This window comes from Coregonus lavaretus (assembly GCF_964263955.1).
Source record: "Coregonus lavaretus genome assembly, chromosome: 3".
NCBI classification, from domain to species: domain Eukaryota; kingdom Metazoa; phylum Chordata; class Actinopteri; order Salmoniformes; family Salmonidae; genus Coregonus; species Coregonus lavaretus.
Window position 1 is genome coordinate 4814405 of NC_139990.1, and position 27110 is coordinate 4841514.

Consider the following 27110-nt stretch of genomic DNA (forward strand, 5'->3'; position numbering starts at 1 on the left):
GTCTCTGAGGACGTCGGATTCAGTCGCTGTCTCTGAGGAAGTCTGATTCAGTCACTGTCTGTCAGTTTCTTTGCCAGACTGTCAGATTGCATAGAAAATGTAAACGTATTATTGGATATTGGAAACCTAAGCCAATCCAACCAGTATTCTAGTACTGTACACGGCATCATATGAACATTCCTTTTTTTTCTGTTGTCAAATGAAATTGCAGAACGGTAGCTTGGATAGTGTACCAATAGCAGGTAGACTGTTGCTGTTTCAGAAGATCATCAGATTACTGTAGGAACAGAGGTAGTATTTGTTGTGTGTGCATTATTGACTAACCACCAATCTCCTCTGTAGCTTCAACACCCTGTCTTGTTTTGAGGCATCATGATGTGAGTCATTGGCTGTGTCCCAAATGGCATCCTATACCCTATATAGGGCTCTGGTCAAAAGAAGTGCACTATATAGGGAATAGGGTTCCATTTGGGACACACACACTGTGTAACATTGTGTAACATTGCAGTAAAGGCACCCATCTCTCCTGAAACAGCACAGTCTGTATGTGTTTGTTTGCCAACTTAGGCCCGGTAATGCTGACAAATCTCACCATCTCTTTTTCCCCCTCTATACTCTGCTCTCAGCACCTCCGTACCACCCTGTCATATAAGGATGTATACTGTACTATACTGCCTGAAGGTGACGTTATAATTTGGGATAAGCGCTCATTCAACGTGTTAGTGTCCCCGCTCCCCTTTGTCAGGAGTGAGCTCGCTGGCTGTTTTTATTTGTGTCGAGACACACAGTGCTTGTGCTTGTGCTGGTGTAGCATCTGTTTGTCAGGAGCAGTAGGGAGACAGTGTACAAGGTGTTGGTCAGCATTGCTCTGCTGTAGATGTGATGCCAAAGAGCTGCGGTATTGATCTTTTCAGGTTTTGTTAGCCTGCATGACAGGCCACAGGCCATCAACAAAGTGCTGAAATAAACGCTTACGTACAAAACCCTTCCTGAAGCCTGAAAAAGATGGCACCTTATAAAGTTAGACTTCGAAAGATGTGGCGCTCTTTTTCATGGTCCTTCGAGCGGTTATGTGGAAATAACTTGGTATAAAAGTAATGTTTCTGTAATGTTATTCGTATATACTGTATCTATGCACGCTAAAGCGCTGCGTTCTCACAACATTAAAACATGACGGAGAACCTGGACACATGCTCTCCAAACAAAGACAACGAAGACATTGACAGTAAACCGGTAAATGCAATTAAATAAACCAAAAGTTCTTTATCACAAGTGTTGCACAGTTTGTGAGCTCTCCAAACAACATTTCCACTTGGAGAATGATAATGATATGAATGTATATTATATTTAATGAATTATCAACATTTCCATAACCAAACATTCTAAATTAATGGTGGATTATGTTGGGATTAACAGTAACTTCACTGATCAATATATATTTCATTGATAAACATTTACAAACAATTGACACAAACAGATAGTGGGCAGGAATTTGAATTATTTCCCTTCAACTGAAATCATGACTGTTCAGTATTTCTAACCACCCCCCTTAAACGCACACACTACCCAAACTAATAGACATGTGACAGCAAGGCAGAATGGAACATTCCAAACTAGCATTGGGTACATATTGACCAACATGGTATCTCCATTTGGTGGATGTAGATTGGTGGAGTAAATAAAGGAACATCATAGAAGTTGCCCCGAGGCAGATGAACACATTCCCCAGGCACTAAACACTAACGTTTTGGCGATGCGGTGGCACAAACTTCCCCGCATGGGCCTTTGTTGAAGCAGGTAAGGGAGCATTCTCTCCCGAACGATGCACAGTGGACACTGGGGTTGTCTCTAGACCCCCCCAGCAGTGAAACAACTTCCGTGCCCCACCCAGGAACATTTTGCGGTGCAGTCATTTTCTCTCCAAGCCCGGGGAAAGGGTCAGAGCACACCCTCTCCTCTCCAGGCTCCGAAGAGAGCTCGGTCATAATCAATTCAGTGTCAGTCAATGCTGGGATGAAAACCTCCCACACCCCATCATAGGACAGACACTCCTGCAGAGTGCCCCCTATAGGAACAGCAGAGGAGCAGGAAGGAGACAGTTCGGCCTCCAACACAGCGTCCTCACCAGGGCCTGACTGGTAAACTTGACCCCGCCCTTATAGATCAAAATCAAATATTACAGCCGGAGGTGTTATCACGTTATTCACTGAGCCTACCACAGAGATGAGAAGTATTTTTCCCACTTTTTATATACCTAACCACCCCAGTGGCTTTCCATAGCCCCCCTACACACACGGTGGTGTGCTCTGTCAATTGTGCTGACACAGGAGATACAGATTTTGCGCCAACCTGTCACTCAGTCATTTGAACTTTTTTGTCATTTTTATTTCGGGACATAAAACTAAAACTGAGGGGGCTCCTCTCCCTTTAGCCCCCTCGTGTAGCTGGGTACGGGTGTGTGTTGGGGTTTCAGTGTAAGTATGTATGGGTAGGGTCTAGTGTGTGTGCATAGAGTCATTGCAAGAGTGTTAGTACAAAAAAGGGGCAATTCAGGTAGTCCGGGTAGCCATTTGATGAGCTATTTAGCAGTCTTGTTTAACGGTCTTATGGCTTGGGGTAGAAGCTGTTCAAGGTCCTGTTGGTTCCAGACTTCGTGCACTGGTACCGCTTGCCATGCGGTCGCAGAGAGAACAGTCTATGGCTTGGGTGGCTGGAGTCTGACAATTTTATATATAGACATAGACTGTTAGTAGGGGCCCCACATGGCCCTAGGTTGAAGACCAAGGTGAGGGGCCCATCTGTTGGCCATAGTACTTTTTAAACAACTAATTGACCAACTTCGGTTCAATTATATGAATTCCATTTAATTCAGAGTTTTTCTGTGAGCTCAATGAGCACATTGCACACTTTCTCTAGAGATAAATCAGATCAAGCCCGAACTGTGCGATGTTGTTGTTTCCAACAGGCCAATATTCTACATAGTTTAGCTCAGATATTTTTTAAATTAACTACAATGACCATAATCCATTGCCTCCTACTTGTCCAGTCTTTGTTTCTTTTACAGCTGCTATGTAAAAGAAACAGAAGAATGTGTGATCTAGAGGGATAGAGAGCAGTTGCTTCGCAAGGTATCTCTACCTGAATATACGTGATCTAAGTGATTGATAGTTGGTATTATTCAGTAGTCATAAAAGTATGCCTTATTTACTTAGAAGAACTACAAAATAGTGATTTAGTCAGACAGCATAGGCAGCAGCTCTATAGAGAGGAGATGGCCACGGGTGGGCTGTTTTTTCGCGGGTGGGCTGTTTATTCACGGGTGGGCTTGTATATTTACGGGTGGCTTGTATATTCACGGGTGAACTGTATATTCACTAAATGAAGCATTGGTGTCAATCTAGAAGTCAGTAGGTCTGCCCCCCCCCCCTCACAGTGTAAAACTGGAATCTGTGTTTTAGATGCTGTGGTAGATTAGTGTTATGCTATTCAGTGGGAACAGTGATTCCAGGTTTGGATGCGTCCCAAATGGCACCCTATTCCGTATATGGTGCACTACTTTTGACTAGAGCCCTAAGAGCCCTGGTCAAAAGTAGTGCACCACCAAGAGAATAGGGGGCCATTTGGGATGGGCCATTTGTCTGTTCATCCTCCATTTTGTGGCGCGGCTACTGTAGTCCCACGTTTATTTGTGGCCCTGTAGTGACAGCGTGTGTTTTACGCTGCACATTCTACTACACTGATGGCTTTCCCAGTGACTGTTTCTTCTTTTCACAGCTGAATGAGCATCCCTCAATCCTACACACACACACACACACACACACACACACACACGCAGGCACATCATGCACACACACGTGCACGCACGCACGCACATACACACACACAATGCCCCCCTCTCCCTGCTTTCTGCCTGGCCTATCAGATTGTGTAAGTGGAGCCTGGGCATAAGGAAGGGAGGTGGGAGGAGAGGAGGAGGGAGGGGAGAGCTAGAGGAGAAGCGGGTGGGTGCCTGGGTAATGCCTGGGTAATGCCTGACGTTCTACTCTACTCTGTTTTACTCTACTCGGTTCTACACTGTTCTGTTCTACTCTGTTCTGTTCTGTTCTACTCTGCTCTCTTCTGTTCTGTACTCTGTTCTACTCTACTCTGTTCAGTTCTCCTTTACTCTGCTCTATTCTGTTCTGTTCTAATGTACTCTGTTCTACATTACTCCGTTCTACTCTACTCCGTTCTACTCTACTCCGTTCTACTCTACTCCGTTTCTACTCTGTTCTGCTCTACTCTACTCTGTTCTACACTGTTCTGTTCTACTCTACTCTGTTCTACTATTTTCTACTAGAACACAGTAGAAAAGAGCACAGTAGAAAAGAGTAGAGTAGAATACAACTTTTACTCTGTTCTACTGTTTTATTCTACTCTGTTCTATTTTACTCTGTTCTACTCTACTCTACTCTGTTATGTTCTATGCTCTGTTCTGTTCTCTTCTACTCTGTTCTGCTCTACTCTACTCTGTTATGTTCTACTCTGTTCTGCTCTCTCTCCACTCCAGCTGACAAACTGTTTCCTCTGTTTCCATAGCAACCCCAGTCCAATTACCGCCGCTGCAATACACTGGCTCCACTTTGGCAAAAGGGAGCCTCTTCTCTGCGTGTGTGCGTGTGTGTGATTGCGTATGCATGTGCGTGCGTGCGCCTGCATGCTTGTGTGTGTGTGTGTCTATTTCGGAGAACGGTCATGTACGACAGCCCTGTGTCTCTTTATTCAAACGGCTGTGTGTGATTAGGGGCTTGCTACGCCTCCCGACTAGAAAACCTCCAGCTCTGTGAATCCAGGCAGAGGGGTTCTGATGTAGAGGCTCTCACTCAGTCTCCTCCTCACCTCCCCGTCTCTAAACCTGTCATCCACACACACACACCACCACAGCCCATGTGATTCCTCAGCTGCCCCCCTATTGGCTGATGCCACCGTGGAATGCGCCCAATCGGGCTTTAACACTGAGATCAACATAAACGTGGCTGCCTGGTGGTCCTTTCAGACTGGCAGTAGAGAGAGGAGGTAAATATCATCAGGCAAGCAGGCAGGAGGATGAGCAGCGCCCTCCGTGACCACGATCGCCACAACGACGCGCCTCACGCCCGTGGCTAGATACCCAGCTAGCTCCGTTAGAATCTGTTAGCACAGCTCTATCGTTTTACCAGGGGACCATCTGCCGCTTCTTCCCCTCCCTCCCTCCCTCCTTCCCTCCCTCTATCTCTCTATCCCCCTCTCCTTCACCCTCTCTCTTCCTCGCTGCATTCGTTAGCTGCTCCTCTCATCTCGGTGCGTCCAAGGTTTTGCCGTCAGTCATTCTGGAGCGCAGCAGCTGCAGCCATGGAGTTGACAATTACATGTAAGTACAAGAAACTGGCTGATTGCATTTCCCACCTCTAGAGAGAAGAGAGGGAGAGGAGAGGGAGAGGAGAGAGTGGGCTCTGGCTGCTGATTAGGATGGAGAGGGGAAGAGGATGAGGGGGGAGGTTGTTTGTATTGTTGCCTGGCTGCAGAGGAGGAGAGCAGAGCGGAGAGGAGAGGAGGAGAGCGGAGAGGAGGAGAGCGGAGAGGAGGAGAGCGGAGAGGAGAGGAGAGCAGACCAGAGAGGAGGAGGAGAGCAGAGCAGAGAGGAGGAGGAGGAGAGCAGAGCGGAGAGGAGAGCAGAGCAGAGCAGAGAGGAGGAGAGGAGAGCAGAGCAGAGAGGAGGAGAGGAGAGCAGAGCAGAGAGGAGGAGAGCAGAGCAGAGAGGAGGAGAGGAGAGCAGAGCAGAGAGGAGGAGAGGAGAGGAGAGGAGAGGAGAGGAGAGAGGAGGAGAGCAGAGCAGAGAAGTGAGGAGGAGAGGAGAGCAGAGCAGAGAGGAGGAGAGCAGAGCAGAGCAGTGAGGAGAGCAGTGAGGAGAGCAGTGAGGAGAGCAGTGGAGAGCAGTGGAGAGCAGAGGAGAGGAGAGGAGAGGAGAGGAGAGGAGAGGAGAGGAGAGGAGAGGAGAGGAGAGGAGAGGAGAGGAGAGGAGAGCAATGCTCATAGGACAGATGGGGCTGTGCTGGGTAGCCTGAGCCTGACTGTGTGTGTGTGTGTGTGTGTGTGTGTGTATGCGTTCGTGTTTGTGACTCTGTGAGGCGTAATCAGGTTAGAGCAGCCCATCTCAGCCTTCTGATTAAAAGCTCCCAATCACAGCAAACACAGATCCTAAATCTCTCTCTCTGAAGCCGTCTTTGTGAACACAGACACAGCATAGAAGGTGGTGGTGATAGTACACGTTGTAGTGAATAAGATTTAGCATTATATACCACACCCAGTTCCCTACAAATAGAGGAATGGACTACTATTATCCATCATACCAGGCTCTGCTAACATTAGACATGTCCTCATTCTCATGTTTTATGTCATATTTAACATTGTCATTGACAGATATATAGAAATATAAAACAATTAGATGATGGTATTTTATTTAGTTACTATTTCCTTTTTTATTCAGCAAATTTTTCTTACTTCTTACTGCATTGTTAGGAAAGGGTTCGTAAGTAGGCATTTCACGGTAAAGTCTACACCTGCTTTATTCGGGGGGCATGTGACAAATAACATTTGATTTGATTTGAGATGGTTACTGTAGCTATAGCTACCCCCCCAGGATAATCTGCTTTGTCTGGAAGACTCCATTCACGTTTGGCCTTGTTGGATTATGCAAATAGATATCCTCACAGGCCTCGATAATTACTGGTGCTGGGCTGCAGGCAAGCCTTCTCCTTGACCTATTGTCTCCCTGCTGCTGTGCTAGGATGTGGCCTCTTGATTCCAATGGCATTTAGTACACGACATGACTAAAGGTTTGTGGACACCTGCTCGTCGAACATCTCATTCCAAAATCATGGGCATGAATATGGAGTTGGTTCCCCCTTTGCTGCTATAACAGCCTCCACTCTTCTGGGAAGGCTTTCCACTAGATGGTGGAACATTGCTGCGGGGACTTGCTTCCATTCAGCCACAAGAGGTCGGGCACTGATGTTGGGCGATTAGGCCTGGCTCGCAGTCGGCATTCCAATTCATCCCAAAGGTGTTCGATTGGGTTGAGGTCAGGGCTCTGTGCAGGCCAGTCAAGTTCTTCCACACCGATCTCGACAAACCATTTCTCTATGGACCTCGCTTTGTGCATGGGGGCATTTTCATGCTGAAACAGGAAAGGGCCTACCCCAAACTGTTGCCACAAAGTTGGAAGCACAGAATCATTTAGAATGTAATTGTATGCTGTAGCGTTAAGATTTCCCTTCACTTGAACTAAGGGGCCTGTCTGAACCATGAAAAACAGCCCCAGACCATTATACCTCATCCACCAAACTTTACAGTTGGCACTATGCAGGTAGCGTTCTCCTGGCATCCGCCAAACCCAGAGTAGTCCGTCTGACTGTCAGATGGTGAAGCGTGATTCATCACTCAAGAGAACGTATTTCCACTGCTCCAGAGTCCAATGGTGGCGAGCTTTACACCACTCCAACCGACGCTTGCCATTGCGCATGGTGATCTTAGGCTTGTGTATGGCTGCTCGGCCATGGAAACCCATTTCATGAAGCTCCCAACGAACAGTGCTTGTGGTGACTTTGCTTCCAGAGGCAGTTTGGAACTCGGTAGTGAGTGTTGCAACCAAGGACAGACGTTTTTAGCACACGGCGGTCCTGTTCGGTGAGCTTGTGTGGCCTACCACTTCGCGGCTGAGCCGTTGTTGCTCCTAGATGTTTCCACTTCACAATAACAGCACTTACAGTTGACCGGGGCAGCTCTAGCAGGGCAGACATTTGACGAACTGACTTGTTGGAAAGGTGGCATCCTATGACGGCATCGTATGACGGTGCCACGTTGAAAGTCACTGAGCTCTTCAGTAAGGCCATTCTACTGCCAATGTTTGTCTATGGAAATTGCATAGCTGTGTGCTCGATTTTATACACCTATCGGCAACGGGTGTGGCTGAAATAGCCAAATCCACTAATTTGAAGGGGTGTCCACATACTTTTGTATATATAGTGTACCTAAGCCAGGTTAACTATATCTGTGACAGGAAGGAGACAATGTCCAGGTACTGTAATTCAACCACTCTTTTATTGTTCATGTGGAGCCTAACATTGAGCTTGTCTCCATATCCCCAATAGAGGGAGGTATTTTAGCTTAGCCTAGATGTCATCTCAGAGATGGATGTGGTGGAGCGGAGGTAGGTGTAGTGGTGGTGAATGTATGTTTCTGGCTTTGAGAGGCAGTGAGAGCACAGCTCACCACCTCCCCTTAAACCTTCAGTCAGTCTCCTCTCCTCCAGCAGTCGTTTCAGTCAGAGGTGTGTGTGTTTGTGTATGTATGTATGGGTGTGTGTGTGTGTGTGTGTGTGTGTGTGTGTGTGTACTCTGCCTGACACTGACAGAATTTGCTCGTTATTGAACAAAAGTCACCTAACCTTCAGTCAGTCTCCTCTCCTCCAGCACAGAGATCACCAGACATTCTCATTCCAGGCAGGTTCTCTCTCTCTCTCTCTCTCGCTCTCCCTCCCTCATACATTCTCTTTTTCCACCCCTCTCTCCCTCATTCTTTTCCTCACATATACACTCACTCTCTACCTCTACCTCTCTCCACCTCTACCTCTACCTCCACCTCTACCTCTCTACCTCTACCTCTCTCTACCTCTACCTCCACCTCTACCTCTCTACCTCGCTCTACCTTTACCTCTCTCTACCTCTACCGCTCTCTACCTCTACCTCGCTCTACCTCGCTCTACCTCGCTCTACCTCTACCTCGCTCTACCTCGCTCTACCTCTACCTCTCTCTCCTCATATATCTATACCTTCTTTCTCTCTTTTTATCCACCCCTCTACACCCCCCTCTCTCTGAACCTCTCCCCGTTCCTCCCCTTTTGTGATGTCAGGCAAGCTATTTTTATCCCCTCTGCCTGTCTGCCTCCTTCCACCCTAACAAGGTTTCCCTGTCCAGTGTGTGTGTATATATGACAGTAAAAGATCCCCTCCTCCCTCCTTTCAGATATGGGGGAGGGGAGTGGGGGCATTGCTGTATACCGTGGCCCTAGGGAGCATCTCTCATCTCAGTTAGAGCAGGCAGTCTCGCCACGTGCTGAGAAGGCCAACGCTGTGCACACAAATAACGGCTGGGGAAATCAACAGGCACTCGCATCAAGCAATCATCAGCTTGCTATTTGAACAGGGATGGAGATAGATGTACATTTAGATGTCACGTTGTGGTAGATTTTGGATGTGATGTGTGGTGGCACATAGCAATATGACAGAGGAGGACATTTAAATGGATGAAGATTCTGATATAGATTGAATCAGAAGGATGTGTTGTCTAACGTGGGGAGAATAGAGGGTAGCTGTACATTTCAGATTTAAGTCATTTAGCAGACGCTCTTATCCAGAGCGACTTACAAATTGGTGCATTCAACTTAGGATAGCCAGTGGGACAACCACCCTTTTCTTTTATAGGGGGGTGGGGGAGGGGGGTAGAAGTATTACTGTTATCCTATCCCAGGTATTCCTTAAAGAGGTGGGATTTCAAGTGTCTCCGGAAGGTGGTCAGTGACTCCGCTGTCCTGGCGTCGTGGGGAAGCTTGTTCCACCATTGGGGTGCCAGAACAGCGACTAGCTTTGACTGGGCTGAGCGGGAACTGTGCTTCCGTAGAGGTAGGGGGGCTAGCAGGCCAGAGGTGGATGAACGTAGTGCCCTCGTTTGGGTGTAGGGTCTGATCAGAGCCTGAAGGTAAGGAGGTGCCGTTCCCCTCACAGCTCCGTAGGCAAGCACCATGGTTTTGTAGTAGATGCGAGCTTCAACTGGAAGCCAGTGGAGTGTGCGGAGGAGCGGGGTGACATGAGAGAACTTGGGAAGGTTGAACACCAGACGGGCTGCAGCGTTCTGGATAAGTTGTAGGGTTTTAATGGCACAGGCAGGGAGCCCAGCCAACACCGAGTTGCAGTAATCCAGACGGGAGATGACAAGTGCCTGGATTAGGACCTGTGCAAGGTAGGGTCGTACTCTGTTGTTGTAGAGCATGAACCTGCAGGATCGGGTCACCGCTTTGATGTTAGCAGAGAACGACAGGGTGTTGTCCAGGGTCACGCCAAGGTTCTTTGCACTCTGGGAGGAGGACACAATGAAGTTGTCAACCATGATGGCAAGATCATGGAGCGGGCAGTCCTTCCCCGGGAGGAAGAGCGGCTCCGTCTTGCCGAGGTTCAGCTTGAGGTGGTGATCCGACATCCACACTGATATTTGTATTTTTTTTATTTAGAAGACGCTCTTATCCAGAGCGACTTACAGGAGCAATTAGGGTTAAGTGCCTTGCTCAAGGGCACATCGACAGATTTTTCACCTAGTCGGCTCGGGGATTAGAACCAGCGACCTTTCGGTTACCTGCACAACGCTCTTAACCACTAAGCTACCTGCCGCCCTATATATGTCTGCCAGTCATGCAGAGATGCGATTCGCCACCTGGTTATCAGAAGGGGGAAAGAAGAAAATTAATTGTGTGTTGTCTGCATAGCAATGATAGGAGAGACCATGTGAGGATATGACAGAGCCAAGTGACTTGGTGTATAGAGAGAATAGGAGAGGGCCTAGAACTGAGCCCTGGGGGACTCCCAGTGGTGAGAGCACGTGGTGCGGAGACAGATTCTCGCCACGCCACCTGGTAGGAGCGACCTGTCAGGTAGGACGCAATCCAAGAGTGAGCAGCGCCGGAGATGCCCAACTCGGAGAGGGTGGAGAGGAGGATCTGATGGTTCACAGTATCAAAGGCAGAAGATAGATCTAGAAGGATAAGAGCAGAGGAGAGAGAGTTAGCTTTAGCAGTGCGGAGAGCCTCCGTGACACAGAGAAGAGCAGCCTCAGTTGAATGACCAGTTTTGAAACCTGACTGGTTTGGATCAAGAAGGTAATTCTGAGAGAGATAGCAGGAGAGTTGGCTAGAGACGGCACGCTCAAGAGTTTTGGAGAGAAAAGAAAGAAGGGATACTGGTCTGTAGTTGTTGACATCAGAGGGATCGAGTGTACGTTTTTTGAGGAGGGGTGCAACTCTCTCTCTCTTGAAGACGGAAGGGACATAGCCAGCGGTCAAGGATGAGTTGATGAGCGAGGGTGAGGTAAGGGAGAAGGTCTCCGGAAATGGTCAAGCGGGCAGGTTGTTGGGCGCCCGGCCGTCACAAGTCGCAAGATTTCATATGGAGAGAGAGGGGAGAAAGAAGTCAAAGCATAGGGTAGGGCAGTGTGAGCAGGACCAGCGGTGTCATTTGAATTAATAAATGAGGATCGGATGTCGTCAACCTTCTTTTCAAAATGGTTGACGAAGTCATCCACAGAGAGGGAGGAGGGAGGGGAGGAGGATTCAGCAGGGAGGAGAAGGTGGCAAAGAGATTGCTAGGGTTAGAGGCAGAGGCTTGAAATTTAGAGTGGCAGAAAGTGGCTTTAGCAGCGGAAACAGAGGAAGAGAATGTAGAGAGGAGGGAGTGAAAAGATGCCAGGTCCGCAGGGAGTCTAGTTTTCCTCCATTTCCGCTCAGCTGCCCGGAGCCCTGTTCTGTGAGCTCGCAATGAGTCGTCAAGCCACGGAGCAGGAGGGGAGGACCGAGCCGGCCGGGAGGATAGGGGACATAGAGAGTCAAAAGATGCAGAAAGGGAGGAGAGGAGGGTTGAGGAGGCAGAATCAGGAGATCAGAGGGAGAAGGATTTAGCAGAGGGAAGAGATGATAGGATGGAAGAGGAGAGAGTAGCGGGAGAGAGAGAGCGAAGGTTGTGACTGCACATTACCATCTGAGTAGGGGCAGAGTGAGTAGTGTTGGAGGAGAGCGAGAGAGAAAAGGATACAAAGTAGTGGTCGAAGACTTGGAGGGGAGTTGCAGTGAGATTAGTAGAAGAACAGCATCTAGTAAAGATGAGGTAAAGCGTATTGCCTGCCTTGTGAGTAGGGGGGGACGGTGAGAGGGTGAGGTCAAAAGAGGAAAGGAGTGGAAGAAGGAGGCAGAGAGAAATGAGTCAAAGGCAGATGTAGGGAGGTTAAAGTCACCCAGAACTGTGAGGGGTGAGCCATCCTCAGGAAAGGAACTTATCAAGGCGTCAAGCTCATTGATGAAATCTCCAAGGGAACCTGGAGGGCGATAAATGATAAGGATGTTAAGCTTGAATGGGCTAGTGACTGTGACAGCATGGAATTCAAATGAGGAGATAGACAGATGGGTCAGGGGGAAAAGAGAGAATGTCCACTTGGGATAGATGAGGATTCCTGTGCCACCGCCGCGCTGACCAGATGCTCTCAGGGTATGCGAGAACACATGATCAGACGAGGAAAGAGCAGTAGTGACATGGGGTCACGAATTATTGAGTAGACCTCGGCGGGGTGTTTATAGTAACGGCCCTTAACGTGAATAGATATCTGCAACCGACACTGCTTTAGGACTATAGGCCTGCGTCCCAAATGTCACCCAATTCCCTACTCATTGCACTACTTTTGACCACAGCCATATGAACCCTGTTCAACAGTAGTGCACAAAATAGGGTGTCATTTGTGATGCAGACTAGGTCTGCGGTGTTACACCGATGAGCCCAGATGCTTCGTTACGAAGGGTCCTAAAAGCTGTGTGAAAGAAGGTTATTTTCGTCACCTTGAAGACATGTGTGTTTGAAAGATCTGTGTGTTTGAAAGATGTGCACTCTGTTTGACACTGCCTTCAATGTGTGTGTGTTCTCTCTTCTTTCCAGTCATATCAGTCAGATATGTGGTGTGTGTGTGTGTGTGTGTGTGTGTGTGTGTGTGTGTGTGTGTGTGTGTGTGTGTGTGTGTGTGTGTGTGTGTGTGTGTGTGTGTGTACTCTGCCCGACACTGACATAATCTGCTTGATACTGAACAGTCACCTAACCTGAGGCCATGATGTTTCTCCTTAGTTCACTGCATCTGGCTCACAAAGGATGTGTCCCAGATGGCACCCTATTCCCTATACAGAGCACATACATTGACCAGAGCCTGTCAAAAGTAGTGCACTATATAGGGAATAGGGTGCCATTTTGGACGCAAACAAAGGGATGACATGAGGGACTTCTGTAAAGCATTTTAGCTCACCATAATTAGACTCATACTGGAATTGTACATCAAGCAGAAAAAGTTCTGACTGTTTAATTGCTTATTTTATTAGGGAGTCCAAATGCAATGAAGACATTGACACATTGTCCCATGCATTGCACCATCACCTTAGCTCGCGCTAACTCCAGTGCTTTTTGTCAAAACTGTGTGTGTGTGTGAAACCGATGGTACGCTATAGTACATGATCTGTTCTGTTGCCACGATCAGCTGATTCTTGATGAATACCTTCTCTGACAGTTTCTCTCCCTCAAAATGTTTTCTCTGCATGGACACCCTCCCTCTAAAAAATATCTTTGCATGGACACCCTCCCTCTAAAAAATCTCTGCATGGACACCCTCCCTCTAAAAAATCTCTGCATGGACACCCTCCCTCGTAAAAATCTCTGCATGGACACCCTCCCTCGAAAAATGCCAACATCATGCAGCAGCAACAGCAGCAATAAACAGAACCTCGCTGAAGCGTAAGGAATGATCTCTCTGGAGAACCACACACACTTTCTCACACACACACATACACACAGATGCCATGATGCATTAACATAGATGCTTGCTCCTAGCAGAGAGACTCTCTAACGGGTCTCTAGGGGACAAATGGAGAGTGGGAAAGGGCAGACCTGTAACACTGCTGCACTGAGAAAGATTCACACGCCTTTACACTGAAAGAACCAGAAATGATATCAGAGCCTGTTTTCATATAGTGTCTCAGAGTAGGAGTGCTGATCTAGGATCAGTTTAACCTTTTAGATTATAATGAAAAATATGAAATAGACAGGAGGGACCTGATACTAGATCAGCTCTCCTACTCTGAGACGCTTTAAGAATACAGGCCCAGTACTTTATCTTGTGTTAGAACAGTGAGGTTGGATCAGGAATAATGTAGGGGGAAATAATTGAAAGTGCACTCGTACAGTGACTTAACTACAACACGTACAGTATATGCCAGTGCCACAACTCATTATATTCATCAGCATGGATAAGTCATTGGTTATGTGGTTGATTTAATGCAAATTTATTTCAGAGCTTTCCCGGTACAAAGAAAAAACACACCTTTTTATCTCTCTCTCTCTCTCTCTCTCTCTCTCTCTCTCTCTCTCTCTCTCTCTCATTCGTTCATTCGTTGGTTGTAATTTTCTCAGAAAGGGGGAATGAAGTCTGAACGATAATGTGCACCTTCAGAACTGGGTTGTGTTCATTAGGGCAGACACTTTTTTAAACGTTTTGCAACCAAAGACACAACTGAGCCTTTCTTATTTGACAAGTCCAGGTAGTCCTTCCCTGTTTCAGTCCGTTTTCTTCGGTTTGGTACTTAATGAACAGGACCCCGAAGTCTGTCAGGCTCACCTCTGTCAAGGTGCTTTGTGAGCAACGCTGCCTGACTGGTTGGTCTTTGAGTGGAGTCTAATAAATTATTCATAATGAGCGCCATGTTGTGAAGGGACCATGTGTTCCTATTAAACGGGATGAATATTCAAACCGTTAATTAGTGTGAGTGGAGCCACATGGACAGAACAGAATTGTTTTCCTGCTCAAGACGTGTCATTAAATATAGAATATTAATGACCGTCCGATGGGACTGGGGCTGCCTCCCAGATGGCACACTATTCCCTATATAGTGCACTACTTTTGACCAGAGCCTTATGGGATGGGTCTGTTTGGGAGGGTGAATGCGAGGGTGAATGAGTCACAAAACACAGATTTCTGAAAGTAGTTAGATGGCCTAGTTCTCAACAACTGATGTAATTTTGAATTGAAACCAGTAAGTACTAACAATTTGGTTAAATTAGTCACTCATTGCCTTTCCTGTAGAGATTGAAGTTGTTCCTGTATTATGATGACAAAGCCTCTGCTTGACTTTTAACACACACACACACACACACACACAGTCCTTGCCAAAGTCCAGCAATGTCACCTCTGTCACTCCTGTCCTCGACCACACCAAATGGCCGTGGTTAATCCACTGGTGTGACAGAATGACAGATCACTTGTAATCCCAATTGGAGAATGAATACAATACTTAATGATGAGCCTGTATGCAGACTCAGAGACGGGAAGATGTGCGTGTGCACGTGTTTATGCGAGTGTGTGTGTTTGCACTTTGTTTGTGAGAGAGTTTATGATGGATTGCTGTGAGATTGTAATTAAAAGCGGGGATGGTAGGGCTCTAGGACACGAGTGATAAATCTGGACTCTCTCTGATTACGGTTGGTCTCTATACAGCTCTCTGTCTGTCTGTCTGTCTGTCTGTCTGTCTGTCTGTCTGTCTCCCTGCCAGTCAGTCAGTCAGACCTGAGCGAAATGCTTAGACGGCATAGCCCACACTGAGGGGTGTAAATCAGGCCTCATGATGGTGGCATCTCCCCCTTCCTCCTGGACATACATCTTCTCTAGAGGAGTCAGACAGGAGAGGAACAGGAGACATTGGTGTCTCATTTGTATCCTCCCATCGTACATGGCATGCCATAGGTGGAGTGACTCTGTTCCTCCAGAGAGGAGAGAGAATAGGATGAAAGTGAATCAGAGTATTTAGGTTATGTCCCTGTTTTCTTCCCCCTGAAGGCCGAAAGGTGCTGAAAGAGTGTAGAGGAGTTTAATACTTCCACTAGGATATGAAAATAGGCCGTTGGAAAGAATGTCACTTCATGGTATTGGCATCTATCCCTGTAGACTGGCTGGTGGCATCTATCCCTGCTGGCTGTCTCTCTCCCCCTGTAGACTGGCCGGTGGCATCTATCCCTGCTGGCTGTCTCTCTCCCCCTGTAGACTGGCTGGTGGCATCTATCCCTGCTGGCTGTCTCTCTCCCCCTGTAGACTGGCTGGTGGCATCTATCCCTGCTGGCTGTCTCTCTCCCCCTGTAGACTGGCTGGTGGCATCTATCCCTGCTGGCTGTCTCTCTCCCCCTGTAGACTGGCTGGTGGCATCTATCCCTGCTGGCTGTCTCTCTCCCCCTGTAGACTGGCTGGGGAGAGAAGAAATGCCATGATTAGTGACTGGCTTCTGAGTGTCCCCAGGGAGACTCTGTGTCAGACCCCAGACACACTCTAATCCTCACCTCTGCTTTATGGAGGATATCTGGCCTCTGAGGAGAACTAGGATTAACCACAATAACGTATGGAGAGACCAACAGCCTAATAGAGAGTTTAAGGTGGGAAGAGTTCAGGGATGTGTTCAGTAGAGCACACCATAGTAAAACATTTAGCAACAAAACACGAAAATCTCTGTTCTTATTGGACAAGTTCAGGTATTACCTTCCTATTTCAAAAAAATGTTTTCCCTAATGAACATGACCCTGATGGATGCTGTCTACTAAATAGAAGGGAGTAGGGAAGGTTGTACCTCTCAAAACATCTAAACAATAAAAGGTTACGTAACAGGGATGAGTTCAAACGTTCACCGCTCCAGATAACTACCCAGTCTGGAAACATGACAGTGCAGTTATTATCTTGCTGTTTTCCCCCTCCCTGTCTTTTGTTTGTTTTCCAAGGTCATTGTTATGTCAAGTTTTACTCAGAGCCCTGTGATTACCACAGCGGAACATATTTGCATCCCAGAAGATAATCTTGGATTAAAGAGTCTAATCAGCTGGAAAATTATGATTTTTTTGGAGGGTCAGGATTTGGTGATGCCGACCCGGCTTATCGGATCTGGAATTATAAATGGGATAATTCCTTTAATTCCTCTTTGTGGCACTCACTCACAGTGAGCATGGACGCCCAAATAGTGGATTTGAAGTAGGGCCATTTCCACTCGTTTCTCTGTGAGCTAATGCTGATTATCCCCCCCCCCCCAAAAAAAAAAAACCCTGTTGAAGCCTTGGTCTGAAGGTTTTTGGGTGCTTGTGGTTTCATATTTGTATTCCTTTCATGATGTCTTCTCTTCCCTCATCCATGTTTTATTTCTTACCCCTGGCGAGGGCTCAGTCTTTCTTTGGTAAGGTTTCACTAAGCTTTTCGGATCAGAATCCTGCACTATAATCGCCTCTATCCACACACAACAACAACAACAACAACACACACACAACAACACACACACACACACACACACGTGTACCCTTCCTCTCACTCTCCCTCTCTCAATTCAATTCAAAGGGCTTTATTGGCATGGGAAACACATGTTTACATTGCCAAAGCAAGTGAAATAGACAATAAACAAAAGTGAAATAAACAGTCAGAAATTAACAGTAGACATTACACAAGTAAAAAAATAAAATAAGAATCTCTCCCTCCCCTCCCTGTGTGGATCATTCTTTATTACTGCAATGTTGACACATGGTGGGCGGACTTGTTTGCACTTTATTGATGATTGCTGTTAACAGGAGGAGGTGGCTGCTTAGATCCAGACATATTGAACCCTCAGTCTATTAGGAAGCGAGGGTAACTCTAAATACCTACAACACCCTCTTCATTCACTAAGGATGGAACCCACACCACCCATCTAAACACATATATTTGTCCCTTCCATCACAATACAATGTATACAGTTACGTTATGTGTCTAATGTGATAAATCACCACATGGGTTACAGAGGATGTGACTATAGTTTGTTATAGAATCACAACAGCATGAGGGTGTGACTATAGTTTGTTCTAGAATCACAACAGCATGAGGGTGTGACTATTGTTTGTTCTAGAATCACAACAGCGTGAGGGTGTGACTATAGTTTGTTCTAGAATCACAACAGCATGAGGGTGTGACTCTAGTTTGTTCTAGAATCACAACAGCATGAAGCTGTGACTACAATTTGTTCTAGAATCACAACGTCTGGCTTCCTGCCGCAGGCATTCACTTCCTTCCCTACGCAAAACGCACGTTGAGATGGTGTGATGTATTTTAACGCATCTCATCTGGAGCAAGTGAATTAAAGGAAATGTAAAAAAGGAGGGAGTGAATAAAAGGAGTTGGTAGTACTGGAAGGATAATGGGGCTGCTGTGCCCAATTTCAGACTCATCTCTCCTCTAGCCCTGTGGCTAATAGGCTAGTGATGCAGATCTGCAGCTATGCCTGCCTCCAGTCCAGCTCACTGTGTTGTTGTATTAGCGGTTAGCTTCATGTTATCATGTCTGTGCCCATGCTTTAATGTTGTTGTATTAGCGGTTAGCTTCATGTTAGCATGTCTGTACCCATGCATTACTGTTGAATTAGCGGTTAGCTTGATGTTAGCATGTCTGTGTCCATGCATTACTGGCTCCGGGGTGAAGTTCCACCTAGGTACAGATCCAGGATCTGCTTCCCCTCCCCCAATCCTAACCCTAACCATTAGTGGGAAAATGTTTTAACTGACCCCAGATCAGCTTCTAGGGGCAACTTCATAACAAAAGGCTGAGATCGTCTTACTGGTGAATAGATACACAGGGTAGCTTCCTTTCCTTATCTCCTTTCCTTAATGATTACATACTGTACTGTACTGTGAATGAAATATACAGTAGTCTACTGTAGTTATATACTGTAATTATATCAAATGAAACATACAGTACAGTAGTCTACTGTAGAGGTGTGTGTATATATATATATATATATATATATATATATATATATATATATGAAACATACAGTAGTCATATACTGTAGTTATAATATGAAACATACAGTAGTCATATACTGTAGTTATAATATGCAGGAAAGGAGGTCATGTAGGGGTTCTGATAGGAAGCCATTCAGCAGTATGTGGATATAGCCAGGAGTGACAGATACAACAGTAACCTGTGCCTACTGACTTTCTAACTCTGATGTAGTGGCTAGCCTCGTGATTCTCTCCCACAGCCTAACAATACGAATGGATAAGCGAGCGTTAGGGATGCGTTGAGTGAATGGTCTCCACTGATGCATGCAGAGTATTACAGGAGGCTAGGCAGTGTAAAATTAGCCCCCTTCACTCTGCCCTTTTCCCCTGAGGGAAGATTCACTGGACTGTATTACAAAATGTGCACTGATAAAACCTCCTATGATTTATTCACTGGGAAGTGGCTCTCCAGCCCCTTACCAGCACACATTATGTGCTCCTATGACCCCATAAAGTTATTCCCCATTAGTGACTCAATCTGATGCCCTTGTGTGTCCGTTTGTGTGAGTGGCGCACGCGCCTCTGTGTGTGGGTTATTTAAGCAATAAGGCACGAGGGTGTGTGGTATATGCAGAATATATCACGGCTAAGGGCTGTTCTTATGCATAACGCAATGCAGAGTGCCTGGATACAGCCCTTAGCCGTGGTAAATTGTCCATATAGCACAAACTCTGAGGTGCCTTAATGCTATTAAAAACTGGTTACCAACATAATTAGAATAGTAAACAAGTAATTTTGCGTCATACCTCTGGTATATTGTCTGATATACCACAGCTTTCAGCCAATCAGCATCCAGGAGTCAAACTACTCGGTTTATAATTGCCATCAGCACCATTAGTTCCCAGGAGCGCTTTACTGTAGCAGCAAGAGAATGTTGAAAAGATCATGTTTTCTCTAGTGTTCTGTGCTCTCTTTAACTCTGTTCTGAGATAAATGACTGTTTCCCAGAGGCTCTTTGTCTCTCTCTCTCTCTCTCTCTCTCTCCCTCCCTCCCCCTGAGCTCTGCAAACATCCTCAAGAGCATACTTTTTGAGGAGATGGGATGTTTGCCCAAAAGCTCAGAACAGTGATGTGAAAGTGTTTGATATGTATTCAGATAACAGTGTGTGTGCGAGTAAATTATGTTTTTCTTCCATCTAAAATGCCTTTGCACAATGGCATCTTTATATCACATCATGGGACTGTTTCCTAGACACAGATTCATCCTAGTCCTAGAAAGAAGAACCTCCATTGAGAATGCTTTTGGACCAGGTCTAAGATTAATACAGTGAGGGAAAAAAGTATTTGATCCCCTGCTGATTTTGTACGTTTGCCCACTGACAAAGAAATGATCAGTCTATAATTTTAATGGTAGGTTTATTTGAACAGTGAGAGACAGAATAACAACAACAAAATCCAGAAAGACGCATGTCAAAAATGTTATAAATTGATTTGCATTTTAATGAGGGAAATAAGTATTTGAACCCCTCTCAATCAGAAAGATTTCTGGCTCCCATGTGTCTTTTATACAGGTAACGAGCTGAGATTAGGAGCACACTCTTAAAGGGAGTGCTCCTAATCTCAGTTTACCTGTATAAATGACACCAGTCCACAGAAGCAATCAATCAATCAGATTCCAAACTCTCCACCATGGCCAAGACCAAAGAGCTATCCAAGGATGTCAGGGACAAGATTGTAGACCTACACAAGGCTGGAATGGGCTACAAGACCATCGCCAAGCAGCTTGGTGAGAAGGTGACAACAGTTGGTGTGATTATTCGCAAATGGAAGAAACACAAAATAACTGTCAATCTCCCTCGGCCTGGGGCTCCATGCAAGATCTCACCTTGTGGAGTTGCAATGATCATGAGAACGGTGAGGAATCAGCCCAGAACTACACGGGAGGATCTTGTCAATGATCTCAAGGCAGCTGTGACCATAGTCACCTAGAAAACAATTGGTAACACACTATGCCGTGAAGGACTGAAATCCTGCAGCGCCCGCAAGGTCCCCCTGCTCAAGAAAGCACATATACAGGCCCGTCTGAAGTTTGCCAATGAACATCTGAATGATTCAGAGGAGAACTGGGGGAAAGTGTTGTGATCAGATGAGACCAAAATCGAGGTCTTTGGCATCAACTCAACTCGCCGTGTTTGGAGGAGGAGGAATGCTGCCTATGACCCCAAGAACACCATCCCCACCGTCAAACATGGAGGTGGAAACATCATGCTTTGGGGGTGTTGTTCTGCTAAGGGGACAGGACAACTTCACCGCATCAAAGGGACGATGGACAGGGCCATGTACCGTCAAATCTTGGGTGAGAACCTCCTTCCCTCAGCCAGGGCAATGAAAATGGGTCGTGGATGGGTATTCCAGCATGACAATGACCCAAAACACATGGCCAAGGGAACAAAGGAGTGGATCAAGAAGAAGCACATTAAGGTCCTGGAGTGGCCTAGCCAGTCTCCAGACCTTAATCCCATAGAAAATCTGTGGAGGGAGCTGAAGGTTCGAGTTGCCAAACATCAGCCTCGAAACCTTAATGACTTGGAGAAGATCTGCAAAGAGGAGTGGGACAAAATCCCTCCTGAGATGTGTGCAAACCTGGTGGCCAACTACAAGAAACGTCTGACCTCTGTGATTGCCAACAAGGGTTTTGCCACCAAATACTAAATCATGTTTTGCAGAGGGGTCAAATACATATTTCCCTCATTAAAATGCAAATCAATGTATAACATTTTTGACATGCATTTTTCTGGATTTTGTTGTTGTTATTCTGTCTCTCACTGTTCAAATAAACCTACCATTAAAATTATAGACTGATCCTGTCTTTGTCAGTGGGCAAACATACAAAATCAGCAGGGGTTAAAATACTCTTTTCCCTCACTGTATATGTCTGGGAAACCAGACCCAAATGTGTAGCCTAGATTTCCTTCTCTCTCTACCTATCCAGACATCAGGGTCTTACCACCTCTCCACTTATCTAAATCCCCCTCTCTTTCTCCTCCCAGGTGATGCAGGTGGTAAGAGAGCAGATCATGCGAGCGCTGACGCAGAAGCCTAATTCCCTGGACCAGTTGAAGAGTCGCCTGCAGAACCTGAGTTATACTGAGATCCTGAAGATACGCCAGTCTGAGAGGATGAACCAAGAAGACTTCCAGTCCCGCCCCATCCTGTGAGTCAATGGGGTGTGTGTGTGTGTGTGTGGGGTGGGGGTGGGTAGTTGAGGCTGGGTTTGTGTGTGCGCGTGTCCTCTCTCAATAGGAAATGATAGTACTGCCTGAGAAAGGAAGAAATCAATGAAATTCATTAGGTAGATGTAACCAATCCTTCATTAGGTAGATGTAACCAATCCTTCATTAGGTAGATGTAACCAATCCTTCATTAGGTAATAATAATAATAATAATATGCCATTTAGCAGACGCTTATCCAAAGCGACTTACAGTCATGCGTGCATACATTTTTTTTTTTGTGTATGGGTGGTCCCGGGGATCGAACCCACTACCTTGGCGTTACAAGCGCCGTGCTCTACCAGCTGAGCATCTACCTCATTATAGGTAGATGTAACCAATCCTTCATTAGGTAGATGTAACCAATCCTTCATTAGGTAGATGTAACCAATCCTTCATTTGGTAGATGTAACCAATCCTTCATTAGGTAGATGTAACCAATCCTTCATTAGGTAGATGTAACCAATCCTTCATTAGGTAGATGTAACCAATCCTTCATTAGGTAGATGTAACCAATCCTTCATTAGGTAGATGTAACCAATCCTTCATTAGGTAGATGTAACCAATCCTTCATTAGGTAGATGTAACCAATCCTTCATTAGGTAGATGTAACCAATCCTTCATTAAAAAGAGGAGAAAAACATTGAGGCAGTGAGAGCGAAGAAAGGAAATAGCTGGTAATATTCATGACATGGGATCTCCTCATGCCCCATCCTTTATCCAGTCCAAATAAAGACCAAAACAAAGCAAACGAGAGACTGTGGAACAAAGGAAACGCAGTCGTTAATACACATTTAATAAACCCCCGTCCCTCCATCCCTCACTCATTTCCCTCCCCTTTTCAATTTTTTAAAACTCAATTCAGCTATTGACATATGCTGCATGGCATACATTCATTCAGTTCCCCTCATGATTGAAAATCTGCATTAAAATCTAATTTGCCTACAAATGGTATTGAGTGAATAATCCATTAAGGTCGTATAGCTCATTAGACTAGAGCAGTGGTCAGTGGTTTGTTGAGTCTCTCTCTAGTCATGGTTTTAAATGTTTTAAAATATCACATCAACTTTGTTGTGCGTTCGAGGCTTATTTTTACAGTCTATGGAGCTATCTGATTGGCCAGCGGTAGACCTTTAGTTGCACTGCAAGGAGTGAATGACACTGAGCTGTAATGAATCCGATTTATAAAATGGCAGTGTCAAAACGTCTGAGACACAGACACTGCGACAGACAATGAGAATCTCACTATGGGAGTTGAGCCATATAGATAATTCCCACGCAATCTGTCCTATACATGTACAGGACCTGAATCCATTCCTTAGCATCCCCCTCTCCCCAACGGTTCGTTATCAGAATAGGGTGAAGTTTCCCCTAGACGCTGATCTTGGGTCAGTTTAGCATTTTCCCCACTAATGGTTAAGGTTAGAATTGGGGGAGGGGAGGATTATCCTAGATCTGTACCTAGGGGAAACGTCACCCCTGGTCCACTGATGATCTGAAAGCACAGAGCTGCAGTGAAAATAACGGCTAGGGAAAGGCACAGAGAGCCTGACGTAATGAGAAAGAGATAATCTGATTGGACAGTTCTCTAATTGTCTGTTCGCTCCGCAGCAGCCCTCTTATTGGCTGTCAGCTCCACAGCAGCCTTCTGATTAGCTGTTCTTTCCGCAGTAGCCTTATGAATGGCTGTCAGCTCCACAGCAGCCCTCTCATTGGCTGTCAGCTACACAGCAGCGTCCTGATTGGCTGGTGAGCTGTAGGACTGTGTGGGCACTGCACGTTTCCCCAGTCAGTAGGTTGTATATATAATTCATGTTGGCTGGCTGTTAGGGGCTGTGTTCATATCTTTCATACCAGAGGCAGAGAAACCTACATGTTAGTCTACATGACAGGGATCACAGCAGGGGACTGTGCAGCGCCCTCCTCGGTAATGAGTCTGGGGGATGGGGGGGGGGGCTCTCTCTCTCTCACACACACACACACACTGACACTCTGTGGCCAGTCAGTCTAATAGTGCCAGTGTTGACCTCCTGCTCATTATCATTCCGTTTCTCCAAACATCAAATTTAGAAGGTGTCCACCACAGGGATGGAACACGCAACCTTCTGATCAAAGTCATTGGAGTCAAGCCTACTGTATGGTAATAACGCTCAATGTGATTGATATTTGAGTTGCCAACAAGCGTTAAGTCCATTTGAAAATGAAATAAACCAACCAAATAATTTTTGTCGAAAATTAAACTGAGATGACAATGATGTAGCTATATTGAGGACTTTTTCCAAATCGATCAAATACATTGATGCAACATGATATGCCTTACTCTGATCAAGTGCCTTATTGAAGATGGATGTAAAAGGAAGTCCGCTGGGGCTGACTCACTTGATCCTTTGTAAAAGGAAGTCCGCTGGGGCTGACTCACTTGATCCTTTGTAAAAGGAAGTCCGCAGGGGCTGACTCACTTGATCCTTTGTAAAAGGAAGTCCGCTGGGGCTGACTCACTTGATCCTTTGTAAAAGGAAGTCCGCTGGGGCTGACTCACTTGATCCTTTGTAAAAGGAAGTCCACTGGGGCTGACTCACTTGATCCTTTGTAAAAGGAAGTCCGCAGGGGCTGACTCACTTGATCCTTTGTAAAAGGAAGTCCGCTGGGGCTGACTCACTTGATCCTTTGTAAAAGGAAGTCCGCTGGGGCTGACTCACTTGATCCTTTGTAAAAGGAAGTCCACTGGGGCTGACTCACTTGATCCTTTGTAAAAGGAAGTCCGCTGGGGCTGACTCACTTGATCCTTTGTAAAAGGAAGTCCGCTGGGGCTGACTCACTTGATCCTTTTCTGTTGCAGTGTTCTGCACTACTTACTGCAGAATCTTTAACATGTATTTTTAACTTGACAATTGTTTCTGGGGTTATCCCTAGGATCTGGGAAACGGCACAAGTCCTCCCCCTACACAAAGGCGGAGATCCTTCTGACTTGGATAACTACCGTCCAATTTCCAAACTATCTTGCCTTGCCAAACTTTTTTTTTTACTTCTCATTGTATTCTTAATGAGCACCAATCTGGTTTTAGACCTGGACATAGCACTGTTTCAGCGGCCACACTGGTCTTAAATGATGTACTACGTTGTTTAAATCTTACAAGTCATTCCGTTGCCTTATTTATTGACCTGTAGAAGACGTTTGATACGGTTGACCATTTCTTACTTGTTCAAACGTTGTCTGAAATAGGCCTAGATCAGGCATCTTGCAATTGGTTCAAGAACTATCTAATGAACAAAACACAATGTGTTCTTACTGACTGTATCAAATGTAGTTTCCTCAATATTACGAAAGGTGTGCCGCAAGGGTCGGTTTTGTGCCTTGTTCTCTTCACAATTTATATAAATAATATTAGTCTATCTGTTAAAACCTGCAACATTCATAAATAAATAAAAATAATAAATTGGTCATTTAGCAGACACTCTTATCCAGAGCGACTTACAGGAGCAATTAGGGTTAAGTGCTTTGCTCAAGGGCACATCGACAGATTTTTCACCTAGTCGGCTCGGGGATTAGAACCAGCGACCTCTCGGTTACTGGCACAACGCTCTTAACCACTAAGCTACCTGCCGCCCTTCATCTCTATGTGGATGATGCAGTTATTTACTCCTGTGCCCCCTCAGTACAGCAGGCCATTCATTACATTTTACATTTACGTCATTTAGCAGACGCTCTTATCCAGAGCGACTTAGTTAGTGAGTGCATACATTTTTATTTTTTATACTGGAATCGAACCCACAACCCTGGCATTGCAAATGCCATGCTCTACCAACTGAGCTACATCCATGCTGGCCATTCCCTCCCCTACCCTGGACGACGCTGGGCCAATTGTGCGCCGCCCCACGGGTCTCCCGGTTGCGGCCGGCTACGACATTCATGACCTTCAGCATGATTTTGACTCAATTCAAAACCGCTTACTGATCTTAATCTAGTGCTAAATGCTAACAAAACCAAGTTTGTTGTTCTCTAGGTCTTGTAATATTGACCCTGAGGATCTGCGTGTTTGCACATTGAAGGGAGCCCACATTGAGCAAGTTCCCCATCACTCAGCACTGCATTTTATCACTGGGGGACCATTTTTGTACACTGCATTTTGTATAGTTCTGTTGGCTGGGAGTCTGTGATCCAGCATTTACTACTTTTTGTATATAAAGTGGTTCTTCAGAGACTACCTCACTACCTCAACTCACATATTAATTGGAGATCCAGCAATTTTCAGACCCGCTCTCTGGACTGGCTGGTTCTGGAGGTCCCGCAGGTCTCCACTGATGTGGGGGAAAATGCTTTTAGTTGTTATGCCCCCAGCTCATGGAATAGCCTTCAGGACACCTTAGACTCGCTGGTCTCCATTGGACAGTTTACATCACGTTTAAGGGAGGTGATATGTGAGAGTTGTTTGTTTTGATTAATCTTGTTGTATTTATTGTATTGATATTATAATCTTATATGATGTGTATTAAATTGTGTGTTCATGTTCACAGGTCTCCCTTGTAAATGAGACCCTGGTCTCAATGGTGAACCACCCTATATAAATAAAAGTAAAAACTAACAAAAAACTGCAGTTATGTTGATGCAACCCATCTCTCCCTGAGTGTTTGTGTGTGACTGGATGGTTCTTTGTCTGTGTGTGTGATTGACTGGTTTCTGTTCTCTGTGTGTGACTGGCTGACTGTTTCTTGGTCTCTGTGTGACTGAATGGTTCTTGGTCTGTCTCTGTTACTGTTACTGACTGGTTCTTGGTCTCTCTGTGTGTGTGATTGACTGGTTTCTGATCTCTGTGTGTGAGACTGACTGCTCTCTGTCTCTGTGACTGACTGTTTCTCTGTCTGGTCTGTAGGGAGCTGCGGGAGAAGATCCAGCCAGAGATCATGGAGCTGATCAAACAACAGCGGCTCAACCGTCTGTGTGATGGAACCTGCTTCAGGAAGATCAGCAGCCGCCGGAGGCAAGGTGGGAGTCACACACACACACACACACACACACACACACACACACACACACACACACACACACACACATGCAGTTTGGCCTGTGTACATAATTCACTGCCCTATACACCAAACAAGCTCATATCTCACCCAGTGACACACTCCCACACACTATCCTACACATTGCCCTGCCTCAGTCTCTCTCTCCCTCTCTCTCTTGCTCTCCCTCTCTCTCTC

The 27110-nt window shown here is 46.0% G+C and overlaps 1 protein-coding gene across 1 annotated transcript in view; it reads left to right on the plus strand.

The window, feature by feature from the left end:
- LOC311126069 (engulfment and cell motility protein 1) overlaps positions 1 to 27110 on the plus strand; it is a 148031-nt gene that overhangs the window by 114000 nt on the left and 6921 nt on the right. The window contains exons 17-18 of the mRNA XM_084158473.1: positions 21692 to 21855; positions 26783 to 26895. Of these exons, the coding sequence (XP_084014599.1) occupies positions 21692 to 21855; positions 26783 to 26895 (277 nt within the window). The remainder of the gene's footprint in view (positions 1 to 21691; positions 21856 to 26782; positions 26896 to 27110) is intronic.